Here is a 15,586-nt window from a genome sequence, read left to right on the forward strand (position 1 = left end):
CATAAATTATTTTAACTGAGGAATAATGTGCCATTGTCAATTTTTAATAAAAGACAGATCCTTGTGATAAACATGATTCCCAAATGTTGCCAAACCAGTAGAGCAGCTCCTTTTGCATTGAAGTACAGTTAGACTCAAACGCAGTTAAGCCAGCACTGCAGAGACGGAGTGGCATTTTAATGACAGTCAAATGTTCCAACACTGTTTTTGTGAGTGCATTTGTGTAATTAACAATTCAAACTCAAAGTGGGCATTCAAAATGTGCTTCAAAACGCTTATTCCACCTCTAAAATCTCAGATGAATGTGTAGTATGTTGTAACAAACTAGACAACTTACAACACTATCAGAATTTAACTCTAAACCACCACTGGTGTGTTAAAATGTGCCATTACTTACTTACTTACTAAAATGTGACAGAGGAGAATGTTCCAGCCTTTTCTCCTTAGACCATGTCTAATATCTCTCAAGTTTATGGGGACATTGAGAAAGGTTAAATCATCACCAGGGCTTGTGTTTCACGTTGTGCAAAAGTACAGAGCAGGTTCACTTGTCTCTGTGGATTGGCTGATATGGTGAGCACAGCACAGTGAATAAGAGGAGCACTGCCTGCATGGGACCTGAGTTCCATAACTGGAGTGTGATGCAACACCTGTGATTCACCGCTGCCAGTCTGCATTCCATTGGGGAAAAAACACAGACAGAAGAAGCCAATTATGAGATCACTGATTATTTCAAGTTTGTATTTAGTTATGTGCCAAGGTGACATGGGAGGGAGGGCAGGGTGCGGAACACAGGTGGTTCCTTTTATTGTGTAAAAGAACAGTCTTAAATATGACTTAACATTTCTTGATCCGTCAAAAACAACATAAGGGCTGGTAGTTGCAGAATGAGAAAATAAATGACACAGTAGTCCTTTTGGGGTAGCTAGCAGTATGAGGGGCCAGTGACAGAGAGTGAAGTTCAAAGGTCAGAGGACAAAGCTGCAGACATGAAATACCTGCGGCATTCATTCCCACTGGCCCCAATACAGCTGGTCAGCGGCAGTCCAGCACTGGGAAGGGGGGGGGGGGGGGTGCTACAGCTATACGGGGGTCATCTCCCCTGCCTTTCCATCACTCCCTCCCGGTGTTCCTTCCTGGCCTTTCTGTGTCACGTACTGCTGGAGGAGCGCGCTCAGGCGGGCTGGGTGGTGCTGCAGCACGGCGGCCGTTTGGGACGTCTGCAGACTCAGTGCGCTAACGACTTGCCCCTGAACCGTGGCCAGAGATGGTAGTTTAGAGTAGCTGACCAGCCCCTGGAGGCTCAGCAATGTGTTCTCAATGCAGGCTCCTGTAAAGTGAGAGAAGTAGAGAATGAGAGAATTCACACCTCAATCATCTGCTCATTTGAGGCCAGTCATCTACAGGTAGAGGACAGTGGTTAACCTCTAAAACCAACAGAGGATCCAGAAAATCAGTACCAATGACCTTAATTTTAGTTAATCTAAAATTACATTCAAGGGACCATCTGTTTGAATTTTAAAGCATGTTTTAAAACATGTTAATAAAAATTGACTAAATTTGGTTTTCTTTTTTTTAAGTCAGCATTTAGTTCATAACCAGAGCTCAGAACCCAAAACCTACCCATGAGCACCATCTGGGGCACAGCCCTCAGGCCCTGCAGCATCTCCTTGACCTTGGGCTCCTTGCTGACGAGCAGTACTGTCGGCCCAATGAAAAGGGGCTCCATGTTACTGTACTGGGAGTCCTCCAGGAAGGCTCGCATCACCTGTTAAAAAACATGAGTTTAATTCTGTTGTTGGCCATTTAATGTTATTGTGATCTTCTAGGAACTGCTTTGGACATTCAAAGCTGTATTATGCACGAGAACCCAGTTTTTCGTGGGAATACCTGAAAGCGTGTCAGGCAACCATAAATGCATTATCAAAGGTTTCATGTAGACCACACTGAAGCCCCCTCCCAAGCCAGCGACTTACATAACATTGCAGTGTTCACCATTTACCAACCTCCAAAGGTCCTAGACCCATTGTAAATTTAGAAAATTGCAAATAACACATTTCAAACACAAAGAATCGATTAAATGCAAGGCAATGGAGCTCAAGGTAAACAGGATAAATAGCGCAATGAGAGTGGCAGACAAGCCTCAAATGTCACATCCATTCCATCGTAAAAGGCTGTAAAACATTTCACTCAATCTAACATACCTCTAAACGGGAATGCTAACAATTCTATCAAGTGATACCCCCCACCCTAATTCGTTTATAAGCCATCTCTATGTGAACATGTACCTGCGTGTGCGTGCGTATGCATGCGTGTACCTGTATGTGTGCGTGCACATGCGCAAGCATGCGTCTGTGCGCGCATGTCTTTGCTGGTGTGGTTTCTGTATTATCTTTCCTTCTGGGTTTTTGCTGATTCATACATCAGGCAAGGACATGTTTTCAGTCCAAAGACTTCGAGGAACAGGCGAAACCCATCTACATTTACAGTGGAATTGTATTGTACTGAAGCCATTACCATTTACCATGGCTTTATAATATATACTGGTGAGTTGGTACTTGGTGAAACCAAAATGTATGGAAAAAAAACTCTTTAATAAAAGCTGCACATCTGCACTTCAACCACATTTGCATTGTTTGATTACAAATCTAAAATTGTGGCGTACAGAGGCAAATCAATGTTTGTCCCAAACATTTTAGAGCTCATGTTTGCACAATAGGCAGTGTAAATACTATTTCTGTCATTAAGTCAGTGATATGAAATCACTTGTGTACTGACGGCCGGAGCACATCGAACCAAGTCTTTCATTTTCATTTGTTCAATTCGTACTTCTCCTGAAGAACTCGGTGTTAAATACAAATCAAAAGGAATGACTCGTACAAAATGTGCTGGATTTAGGAAAATGCATAAACTGGCAGTCCCGAAGAGCATTGCATTAGGAATCATCCTGTCACTGAGCTCAATTTTATGTAGGTCCACCATTTTGCCAAGGTAGTGCAAGTCATTCCAAATAATTTTTTTGCTTCCTGACAATAAGCACCTCAAAATAACCACTCCCACGTTCCCATTCTATAGGCTCAGGCCCACGCTATCCCCACAGGCGCCGAGGCTCATGCAAACTGTAGTATTTGAAATACCAATTTAATTAAAAAAACATGGTATCTCCCTAAAGGAAGTTGAAACATGCACATGTTATTCATATGGTATTCAAACCAACTGGACCTCAAGGAGCACATCAAGGCAACATCACGGTCCTGCAGATTCCGTCTGTACAACATCAGAAGGATTCGACCATACCTGACGACGCACTCTACCCAGATGCTCGTCCAGGCTACGGTGACCTCTCGCCTTGATTACTGCAACTCTCTCCTTGCAAGCCTGCCAGCTTGTGCCATACAGCCACTACAGATGATTCAGAATGCCGCTGCCCGACTCATCTACAACCTTCCCAAATTCTCCCACGTCACTCCTCTGCTGCGATCACTCCACTGGCTACCGGTCGCTGCCAGGATCTGGTTCAAAGCCCTGACCCTTGCCTACACTGCAGCCAACAGGACAGCCCCCATCTACTTGCAGGACTTGATCCGATCCTATGTGCCTGCTCGACCACTCCGCTCTGCGGCAGCAGGGCACCTTGTAACCCCTCCCACCCAACCAAAGGGATCACAGAGCTTCTCCACCCTAGCTCCCCAGTGGTGGAACGAACTCCCCGTCCCTCTCCGAACCTCCCCCTCACTACCCATCTTCCGCCGTGGCCTGAAGACTCATCTCTTCAGACTATACCTGGACTAACTACCACCACGCTGTATATTTTACTCTAAATCCACCCCCCCCCCCTTTTATGACACGTTACATGTTGCCCCATCCCAGCACTTTTTGGTAATTTGTATTTGTCCTAATACTGTAGCTTATTCTTCTGCCTAGCAGGCTTTGCAGAGGTTAGGTCAGAATAGTGTTCACTGTGTGAACTAAATGTGTTCTTGGCTAGAAATAGCTGTACAAAATAAGTATTGTATCTTAAATGGACTGCATTTATATAGCGCTTTTATCCAAAGCGCTTTACAATTGATGCCTCTCATTCGCCAGAGCAGTTAGGGGTTAGGTGTCTTGCTCAAGGACACTTCGACACGCCCAGGGCGGGGTTTGAACCGGCAACCCTCCGACTGCCAGACAATCGGTCTTACCTCCTGAGCTATGTCGCCCCATGTGTGTGTGAGAGAGACAAAGAGGAGGGGTGTGCGTGCATGTGTGAGTGTCAGTGGGCGCTCGTGCACGTGTGTATACGTGTGTGTGACCTCAGGCACAAGTAGAGTTAGGTATCCAGAATTGGTGTAACTGCACTCACTGCTGCACCTATTTCCAATTCTGGTGTCCAATTCCGTCTTATTGAGCCTGTGTTTAGTAGTTGTCTATGACCATGAAATGCACTTTTTGTATGTCGCTTTGGATAAAAGCGTCTGCCAAATAAATGTAATGTAATGCAATCTGTTAGCGTCTACATTGTATAAACACAACATTTATGCAATATGAATTGAATAAAATTTAACAAGACATATCATCTAGCAAGCTGCCTGTATTTGGGTACCTAACTAGCTAAAGTTAGCCATCAAAATCACAAATGCTAAGCCACATAAATGTAATGTATACCTACCTAGGTAGTTAGCTCTAGCTACCTAGATATTTCCCAAACATTCTAGCAATTAGCTAATTATACATATCTTATATGCTTAAAGCTTTACCACATGTTAAATCTTACATTTGTTAACCATATTTGACATGTCTTAATAACTTCACTAGGTTTGTAAGTACACCCGCAGAGCTAACATTAGTTATCAATTGTAATTCAGAACTCCTAGCTGGCTTCTTAGCTACTAGTTACCTTTACAGTTCACAGGCTAGCGAAGCTACAAAGTAAACTAACGTACCAGTATCTATACGTACATAAGCGCAACAGCAACTTTCACAGTGCACAATCATGTGAAAGCTTTGTATCCCATAAGGGGTCGACACAGCACAATGACACCAGAATTGGAAATAGGTGCAGCAGTGAGTGCAGTTACACCAATTCTGGATACCTAACTCTACTTGTGCCTGAGGTCACACACACGTATACACACGTGCACGAGCGCCCACTGACACTCACGCATGCACGCACACCCCTCCTCTTTGTCTCTCTCACACACACACACACACACACACTCTCCTTTTCTTTCACTTTGCTATGGAAACGCACACACAGTGACACGGGTTTACAAAGGAGGACTTACGAGTCACATACGAGTGCCTTTCTTAAATTTCTCATGATTGAACTGTTTAAGAAACTTCTGATGCTTTACCTAGAAAATAAATGCTCACATTTATTAGTTTTCTGTTAATTGTTGCTCATCTATTGTTTGAACCCAGCCTCTGCGTTAATAATTTATGAGACTGACAGAAACCCCTGCTGCACCTACAACCTGCAAATCTGGTCTAACACTCACTTTATCGTTGCTATAGCACCTATTGCTTCTAAGACATGGAAACAAAAGGGCATGACTCATTTACATCCCATTTTTGAAAATAACTCTACTCAGCTTACAGGAATGGGTCCACATGGTATTTGTAAACAGTAACTACAAAACTTAGTTCAAAACATCACTGACCTCTTCCCACTCTGAGGAAAAAATACTACAATTTCCTCATCAGAGAAACTTCTTATATAAGCTTCTCTCAAAATAGACCTCCAACCATTTCCATTCCCATTAACCAATGGGAGAAAGACTTCTATCTTCTGGACACATACACTGTATGACCAAAAATTACCTGGACACCCCTTGGTCTGAGCTTCTCCAACAGTTTGGGGAAGGCCCTTTCCTGTATCAGCATGGCAGTGCATCCAGGCACACAGTGATTTTGTTGAGAACGGTGTGGAAGAACTTGACAGTCCTTCACAGAGCCTTGACCTCAGCCCCATCCAGCACCTCTGGGATCAGTTGGAAAGCCAACTGCGAGCCAGGGCTAATTACCCAATCAATGCCCAACCTCACTTCTTCTGGCTGAATGGAAGCAAATCTCTGCAGCATTGCTTCAACATCTAGTATAAAGCTTTCCCAGAAGAGTGGAGGTTGTTATAGCAGCAAAGGATGGACCAACTCAATATTAATACCAATAAATTTGGATGAGATGTTGGATGTCAGGTGTCCGCATACTTTTGGCTATGTAATGCATCTATTCAGATACCTTTACACTGACATCATCCACCAAGATACAACTAATCCAGTACAAAGTCACTCACAGACCACACATCACCCAAAACCATGTTCAAGATGGGTTTCACCGTCTCTGACACAGATTCTCACTGCACCCTGAATATCCCAGACACATATTACCATTCTGCCTGGCCCTGCCCACTTTTCCAAAACTTCTAGAAAAACTGGTCCCCAGTCCATTAATTATCTGTATTTACCACAAAATGCATGCCACATATGTATACTCCCTCATCCATCCACCCACACACTGGCACACGCATGGAACCACTGATATAAATGTACGCACAAGCAAAACAAACACACCATTCCTCACACAAAAGAACGAATATGACACATTAACATCAGCTTATTCAGTCCCCTAATACGGAACATCAGTTTTCGATCAGTTTTCTTCCCTCGGTGGTAAGTTTGTGACACCATGCGTTTGTCCATCATTCTTCTTAAGATATGTTTAGGTTTATTGACTCACTTCATGTACAGTCACTTTGACCCATCTGAATGTGTATGATAAATGTTTATCTCTGTCCATGCATGCTTGGTGTCCACGAGGTTGGAAGGAGCAGGTGAGGCTATGTGGGGCGGTCTGGGTTATGGGGTTAAAATCTAATTCCAAAACCATAATTCCACTCATGATTATTGACATACCATATTTCTTTATTTTTCTTCTTTTTGAATTTTTTTGGGGGGTTTGAGTGGGTTCACTTGCAAGGTGTAAAAAGATATTTTTTGTATTTTATGATTAATGCATTAATCAGTGGTTCCCTAACTCCTGGTTTGCAAATATAGCACCATAAGCACAACCACAGGAATTTTATTCTTCATGGCATGCATAGCTATTTCTGACATAATGTGGTTTAAGAGGGTAAATAAACCCTCCAAGCAGGACTGAGATTGGGAACCACCTTTAATAATGCCTTTAATAATTTCAATAACATGTTGAATATATGTACAGCATAGAGCAGGTCATAATAAAATGTGTTTCCAATGTGGATTTGAGAAGATACAAATAAAAAAACACTGTATGCTCTATGCAAAAATAAAATAATTCTAAAAGCACTATTACAAAACAGCCGATGTCAAATGTCTAACCATATATACTCACAATTGTACATTCAGTTAAAATTCATGGAAAGAGGTCAAGTTCCATTCGTGTTGCATCAAGTCAATCCTCCAGGATGTCGTTATACCACTGAGCGACTCTGACCTCCAGTGTATTGAGACTGCACTGACCTCTGTTGGTAATAGTGTAAACTGCAATTACCAAAAAAAGGATGAAAGAGAGAATGGAGGCTTATCAGAGGCCACGTGAAGGCAGTTTTGGATAATTGTTAGGGAATTTGGTCTGTAACTCCAAGGTTGTTAGCTCAAACCCCAGGAGGAAAAGTGTTTTTTGTACTCTTATGCAAAATACTTAACCTGAGTTACCTTCAGTAAATATCCAACTGTTTAAGTGGATCATATGTAAAAAAGTAAAGTGCACCTGGACGTCTGCTAAATGCCTAAATGTACAGTAATATCTGTATTCATGTCATTCGACTTTACAGGAAGTGTGCAACTACGCAATGTTGCTTTAAAACACTGACATTTTAGCATCATCTGAGTGCACGACTGGACTCCTCCTCAGTGCACAACTGCACTTCTCACTGTGGGCATGATGTCCTGATGATATTGTGGAATTTTTAAATTTAATAGCCTACAGCGTGGCTTCTGGGATGCATTTCGTTGTTTCTGTGACGGCATAGTGGTCATGTCTGTATGGTAAACAAGTGGGACACTTGGACTTTCAGGAGACTCACAAACACTACTCATCTTTGTAAGAGTGCAGCAATGCAACAAGGAATGTGGCTTCACCTGGTTTGGGAAGAATCGGACAGTGATGCCATGCTTGCGCAGCCGGTGTTTGAGGTGCAGCATCTCCTCAGCATTTGTGGCACTGTTGTGAACCACGGCAATCATCTTACATTCCTGGAAAATGGACTGCACCTCCCTCTTCAGAAGCACCGCCAAGCCACTTTCCTGTGGAGGCATGAAAGGAACTCAATGATTAAACATCTGAAATCTGGCCACTGTAGCAAGGACATGATTCTGCAAGACCTGTGCAGCATTTGATCCCTGTCGTAGGTTTCGTTTACCTCTGTTACGTGTGCGTTTCATCTTTACAGTTCATCATCTGATTGGCCGTTTCCGGTTACTCGGCTTGAAAAAGCTGTGGTTTCCCACTTACCAATGGAGACTAGCTCTTCATACTCATGCTTGGTGTGTGTTCTGTATAGTGATTGCTTCGTTTGACTTTGCATATTTGAGCCTATTTTTGCTTGATTCTGATTCCCGTCTAGCCCTTCTGGTTTGTTAGCTGATTAGATCCTGTGTATGACCAGACCACTGATTCGTTCCCTTTAACTCTGATTCTTGCCTCAGCCATTCTAGTTTGTTTGCCTGTGATTTGGTGGGTCTGACTCTACGCTTGTAGTATTCAATCCTGATTCTCGCCCAGCCCTCTGCTTTGTTTGTTGATTGGATTTTGTGTTTGACTATTCGCTCGTTCTCAACCTCAACCTCGACTCTCGTGTTGCCCTTTGCTCGCCATATAGGGTGTCCCAGCTGGACTACAAGCCCTTTCATCGGGATACAAGTTTGTTATTTTGCTTTATTATTTTTGAAGGTCCTCTGGGTGGAGTTTTAACTCTCTGTTGCGGGTACACTATTCAGAGTTTTGTTTTCAGACTACAGACTAATTGTCCAAGCTCAGCGTTCAAAGTGGCCCCATGCCCAACACCCTTCGTAGACTAGCCAGTTTTCAGTTAGATCTGGATAGGCAAATAGGGACTGGAGTTACGGCCTGACCCTAGACCAGGTCGTAACACATTACGTGTGCAGTCTGAAGGCGAGCTACATCAATGCAACAATATTGTCAAAATGACTGAAGGGACTCCATTATTATCTACTGTCTGACAAGAAAAAATGATAAAACAAATCCCAGCACCACACGTTCCCCCCAAAAATGAGACGGCAGTATCTGTTCTTATGCCAGTACTAAAGGCACTACAACGTGGATTGCTGCAATAGTTGCAAAATGCACTCACCTCCTGGTGTGGTTTGACCTGGGGGACACGGCGCTTTGAGGCTGAAGGTTTGGGAGGAACGTACTCTGTGACAGCCAATAGCTTCTGCTTGAGGAAGTGCATTGGCTTCCTGTGGCGTGTAACTGCCTTGGATCCATGACGAACACAATGTGTCACGGGCAGCCAGCCTGCAAGACAGACATTTAATTTAGTGACCATATAGTCTACCAAACACATTTTTTTCTAAAATAAAACAAGGAATATAAAAAAAGAAAAAATTCCATTCAAAACAAATTGGTAAACATTCAAACAACTTGTCCTCCGTGGTCACAATCAGGCACCTTTTAAACTGAATGTCTTTGTTTCATTACAATTGTTAAGAATTTTTCAGGTAAATTACTAATTTAACTAGAAGAGCGCACTCAGTAGAGTGCAGATCTCCGCCAGGCGTGTTAGCTTTGCTGATGCAACAATAGAGGCTACACAATCAATGCAACCAGACAAATACAATACTACAAGTTTTTACCATATGCCACTGAAAATCCCAAAAACGCCGATTCAGTGAAGTAACGCTAAAGGTGGTGACATGTTAGCTAATTTCATTCATATCAGCCACGATGTGTTAGACAGAGCTAACGTTGACGTTTTAGTCTGGAACTTTCATTTCAAATCTTGACAGGAACAATCTGGACAGGAACAATTCCAAAAGACCAGTGATGTAAAATATCAATTCCAACGTGAAAATAGCAACAAAATAATTGCCACAGATTCAAACATTTAACGTACCCTGTTAGTAGGCGGATTATTTTGTTGGCATTTTAACGTTGAAATTGACATTTTACATCGCTGATGTTTCATTCCAAACGGAAGCTGTTGTTGATCACTTGCGGCCCCTACTGGGCGGTAAGGAGGAGTGAGGAGTAGGAACTTAATGTATTTCAATGGACAATGATGGAAATTAATTCAAATAAAATACTTGTCGTTGACCGATTTGCAAAATATTTGAGAATTCAGGTCCTTGGCCTGATGTCAGCACGCACAACAAGTATTAGGCTGATCGGCCCAGTAGTACGTGAGATCAGCTGCGGACAGACACACAAACAAACACACATGTGACCAAACACATAATCCCCTCCAGACTCTCGCCTGGCGGAGATAATTAGGCCTCAGTTACAGTTAAATCACCACACTTTCCCATGCTTAAATGAGCTAGTCGAATGAATAACCCACAGACACAGACAAGGATAACCTAATTCTTTAGTTCAGAGATCAGTTTTGCTGAAATTCAACAGACATGAATGAAGCTCTAGTTCTGGTTAAGAAAAATTCTAAGAGGACTCCCAGAGAATGTATCACAGAGCTTAACGCAATTTCTTAATCTATTTTAATCCAAGTTAGTGTACCCGAACAGTCACTGAAAATAGAATTGCCTTTCTCAGGCATGAACAGTGTAAAATTTCTTACCAAACAGAATCCCTGAGTTTTTTACAAGTGAAATGTATTGTTATTGACTGCAAGTAAAATCTATCGTTGTTACGGTTGCAGCACTTTCGACACATGCAATGCCTGACCCACAAGCGTAGGAATGTGTTACCATGGCGGCACAATATATAAAACATAGCCTACCATATCTGGGAAAAAAAGGCTACATGCCGTCACTGTATATAGATCAAACCTGCCATGCATTAAAAAAACACTTTCCAATCACCCACTCAGTCTGCTTATAATTCCATTATTGCGCAAAGCATTTAAAACCATACAGTGCTGTGCCCCCCTTACAAAAGAAAAAAAACTGTAGTCTCCACAAGTTTAAAAATAGACCCACTAGTCTGGTTTTGACAACATTGGGTCTAAACAGGCCCACTACTAGTTCAGTATTTTCTGTAGCCTAATTGAGTAGCTATATTTTATGTACAAAAAGTTGCAAAGAAGTTAAAGTATAAGCCTAAGTATACTTCTCTTAAGAGTATAATAGTTCAAAGGTGAACCAAGTACACTTTCTTGTTTTTGGGTTAATGAAACAGATTACACAGGCACAGTTATTACTGAGAAATCACTGAAAATGCTTGATAAGAGGACAGCACCTTATTCCTAAGTTCCCCTCCTCAGTCAGTAAGAATTAATTTAGGAGCCCGGAAACCTATAAACAAATTCCACAATTCATGATGCTACATGCTCAGCTTGGTTAACTTTGGTGGATATACCTCTGCCCACTTTGTTTTGTAGTAGATCATGTACATATTGCCTCTTGAGGTTGACGTCAGTTTCCCCGCAAGGTCCATCCCAATCAGGACAAATGGTTCAGACACCTGAGCAGTTCCAACAGATTTAGGAGTGAACAATGAAACATTGGTAACTTTATATACAAAGTGGCATGAATACATGAAGCTTACTTGAGCTGGGATGAATTTTTGTTTATTGCTTGATGTGCTTCTTCTGCCACTGAGGGAAATTCAGGAATAAGGTGCTATCCTATTATCATTCATTTTCAATGGTTTCTCAATAATAGCAGATTTGCCTGCGCAGTCAGTTTCATTAACCCAAAAACATGGCTGAGGCTCACTTCAGTTTTCTTATTTACTAACTATGGATTTCCCAATGAATTTAATGATGGAGTGGTGCTGGGGTGTCTTTCATGATATCATATGACACTACTTGAAAATCCCAGTTTTAGGCAGAATGAAACTTTGACAAGGTTGACCCAATAAAGTGTCATAAGCACACTGCTATAGCATACTTTCTAAAAATAAAAAAATGTACTTGGTTCACTTTTGAACTATTACAGTTCAGAAAAGTATACACAGGCTGTGTCCCAATTCAAAGGCAGCTGCTTCGGTGCCCGCATCCTTAGAAGGCAGCTCCCTCTGACGGTAGCATCTTAACAGTAAAAGAACCTCAAAAGGCAACGAATTTGGGGTGCACTTTGAAGGCAGAATGACATCATAGAGAGTTCACGAAACCAACACTAGATCAGTGTTTACTGTAGTGATTACTAGCAAGTTAGCTGGCTAGTTCAGGGAAAACTGACTGGGGCTTAAAAACATTAAATACATTATTCCAGTGTATTAAATATTTTAAATGTACTATTAGAGAGGACTACAACAAATTATCAAGTTCACTGTATATTCACATTTCCACCGCTTCGCTGGTTTGAGCCACCATTAGCCTAATTTAACGGCTGTGGGAAGTCTGAGGAAATTGTAAAGGCCTATGGGATAGCCTTCCAGCTGAAGTATGCATCAGATGTTGCCTTCAATTTTAACCCAAATAAGGCACCTTAGAAGGACACATTTTCTGATGACTTCAGTTTGGGACATGCCTATGAATGACAAGTGTGAAAAATAGTGAAAATGCTGACTTCAAATGCTGCCTTCTAAGGCAGCTGACTTTGTATTGGGACACAGCCTTAGACGTATACCTGAACTTCTTTGTAACTTTAAGTACTTCAAGTACACTCAAGTAGGCTATAGATAGGGGCTCATTCCATTGCTTATTTTATTTTTTCGCTCAACAGACATGCACAGTTGTGTCCTTGGTCACATGCCTGAATCACGTGTACAGAGAGGGTCGCGCAGACATAGGCTAAAATAAATAATAAAGAAAAAATTCATGTTTGTCTGTGTGGTAGGAAAAAAATATTTTACCTTGGAAAAATAATAATACTAATATTATGCACAGAGTTAACATCAATATTTGAGTGGAAGTATTTTGTTTTTGCTGTCAAAAATGAATGGAGCCCAATGGGGAAACTGGCTTTTTGAGCGAAAATCACAGATATCAGCCAAGGGCGACATTACATCCGGTGCTCAGGTTAGGAACCGAAAGCTGGCTCCTTGGGTCTGGCCTGTCACCAGGCATCCTGGTAGTTTACCAAGATGGCTGTCTGTGTACAGACAGCTCCACTTTGTTTCTGGTTCAGATATAATTTGTACACATCAACAATTTTATTGGATACAAGGCTAAGCATGCGTTACTATGTGCTTATTCACATAGGTTCTGCGTTAGACGCTATCACTCATTATTAGTGTGACGGCTAATCTAAGTAGTCAGGTAAAGCAAGCAAACTGGAGGAAAGTCTTTAAAAAGGCCTGTATAGTGGGCCTAGCGCAAAGATGAAGCTGGCAGTGTAGCAATGCACTGGGGTTATAACTAACGTTTGATCAAAAAATAAAGCTACATCGAGGCTACTAAGCACAGTTGTTACTATGTGAACTGAACTGAATTTAACATGGCTTTATCATCTCCCAAGTTTGCAACTAGCTAGCCATGAAGTTAGCCAACAAGACTTTGTATTTGGCTTTATCATCTAGCAGCTAGCTGCTAACTTGCCAGATGATAAAGCCAGCTATAGAGCCTTGTTAGTTACTTTCATAGCCAAGAAAGCTACATACGAGGCTACCAAAATAACTAATATACCAGTAAATTGTACCTATGCATGCCCAAAACAATGTGCCGAAGTACCAAAACATGTGACAGGCTTGTATACAATTAGGGGTCGATACGTCAAATTACACCTGAACCGGAAACAATGTTGAGCCATCTGTGCAGAGCAGCCATCCAGGTAATTGCATTGGATCCAGTGAGAACGCAGCATACCAGGTAACAACAGGATGAAGCTGTCTTCTACGATTTGTGCTTTGTTTCTTCCACTCAGTCTTTCAAAACTATCCTGGACCACCCCCTTGAGAACTCAGGTTTATTACCTCCACAGGGACGCACTTTGAGTACGTACAACAGGGCCGTGCATTTGTAGAGTGATGGCCCAGTGTTGTCATTTGCATTTGTGTATTTATGTTGGGTATGGTTCTGGCCTACTACACGTTTTATGGAGGGGGATTAGTGCCAAGGATTCATTACTGAAGCCAATTGTCAGGTAAAATTTATGTGAGAGAAGGAGGTCCATCTACTGAGTACATCACCTATCATATGTCTGAAATAGGCCTATGTCATCAAAAAAAGTCTATGGCAAGCCTATTTGAAAGCAGTATGAACTACCATTTGATCTACAGATGATTAACTCTCTGCAACAAGACTAATGTTTTTCTGTCTCATTCCAGTTCATGGCATTTTCTTACAATTTGTTGTAAGAAATTTGAAACAGCCACCGTCATTGCTTCAACCAATATCGTGAAGCCTTGCGTCAGTCATGCAGCCACAACATATCTGACTAGTAAAAACTCAGATATCTGAAAATGTCATTTGACTAGTCAAAACATAATAAAAGATATACCCAATAATCATTGGTTACGTGTGAGTCGAAAGATATTCTGTGACATTGTTGTAGATCTTTTAAAAGGTATTTTTAATTATCATTCTTACTAGTCAGTTTATAATTGCAGATATCTTGAATTATCATTCTGATTGGTCACACTGTAATTATGACATGTCACAATGCATCTGTAGACATTTAAAATGTAATTATGGATAATCAAGCGAAACTATGAAATGTTAAAAGCGCTTGCCATAGGCGGCGCCCTTACTGACGATGTATAATCAGACGTATGACAGGCCTAGTGTAGGATGCGCCTCATCGTTAGTCAGGGAATAGTACAACTGTCCCTAATCCCACGCATCCTCTATTCGTCCGTCCTCGTGTCCTTTCCTTGCGTCTTTGTTGGGTAAGGAGCTAGGAAAGGACGCAAGGAGGTTAAAAAAAAAATTTTTTTTTAAACTATTTAAATGAGCCTCTTTTTTATTTTTATTTTTTACTTCAGACTAGCCAAACAAACAGTCATGTCTTTCTAGCTAGCTATACTACTAGCTATATTGGGTTCTTGCTAGCTAACTATTGACAGTGCCGCGTTACGAGACGTTTGGCTAGAGTATATAATGTGTGACTGTCTCGCGAAACATAGTACGTTTTAACATACTCTACATTACTGAAATATTTTTATTTTACCCAAGTTAAATATTTAGCACAGCTTACCCTGTCTGAGTAGAAGCTTCCCACACAAGGTCGCCGCCATCTTAAACCGGAAGTTTCGACACACGATTAGAATATTCCATGGTAAGGACGCCGATGATTTTAGCCATTCATCAGTCCATGCTAGTCAATGATATCTAGGGAGGTTATGTGAAAGAGACGTTTAAACTGATATGACAGCATCATTTTACTGCATATGCATGTGTAACCAGAAACGTTTCATGTGCAGAGTAACAGTACACGAACGGTACAATTCAAAATCGCATTTGTGCAGATGATGTAACCGAGCTCAGCGATTGACAATCTGATTGGGCAAGGGAGGGGTTATCGAATGCGTAAGGTTAAATCAGGCA

At 41.6% G+C, this 15,586-nt stretch overlaps 1 protein-coding gene across 1 annotated transcript; it reads right to left on the minus strand.

Moving 5' to 3' along the window:
* Positions 1 to 156: 156 nt before the first annotated feature.
* On the minus strand, positions 157 to 15,478 carry mrpl10 (mitochondrial ribosomal protein L10). The gene is made up of 5 exons (XM_035403808.1): positions 15,237 to 15,478; positions 9,332 to 9,498; positions 8,100 to 8,264; positions 1,624 to 1,768; positions 157 to 1,330 (listed from the first exon to the last, which is right to left on the minus strand). The coding sequence occupies exons 1-5, from the start codon at positions 15,274 to 15,276 to the stop codon at positions 1,083 to 1,085; spliced, it is 765 nt and encodes a 254-aa protein (XP_035259699.1). The 5' UTR covers positions 15,277 to 15,478; the 3' UTR covers positions 157 to 1,082.
* Positions 15,479 to 15,586: the final 108 nt, after the last annotated feature.

The sequence above is a fragment of the Anguilla anguilla genome, chromosome 2, assembly GCF_013347855.1.
Source record: "Anguilla anguilla isolate fAngAng1 chromosome 2, fAngAng1.pri, whole genome shotgun sequence".
Classification (NCBI taxonomy): domain Eukaryota; kingdom Metazoa; phylum Chordata; class Actinopteri; order Anguilliformes; family Anguillidae; genus Anguilla; species Anguilla anguilla.

Bases quoted from the DNA above. Each gene is read 5' to 3' on its own strand.
- mrpl10 (XM_035403808.1), bottom strand. From the start codon at position 15,276: ATGGCGGCGACCTTGTGTGGGAAGCTTCTACTCAGACAGG. The intron at 9,499-15,236 runs GTAAGCTGTGCT...TCTGTCTTGCAG, and splicing joins GAAGCTTCTACTCAGACAGG to GCTGGCTGCCCGTGACACAT. The intron at 8,265-9,331 runs GTGAGTGCATTT...ATGCCTCCACAG, and splicing joins AGGTCAAACCACACCAGGAG to GAAAGTGGCTTGGCGGTGCT.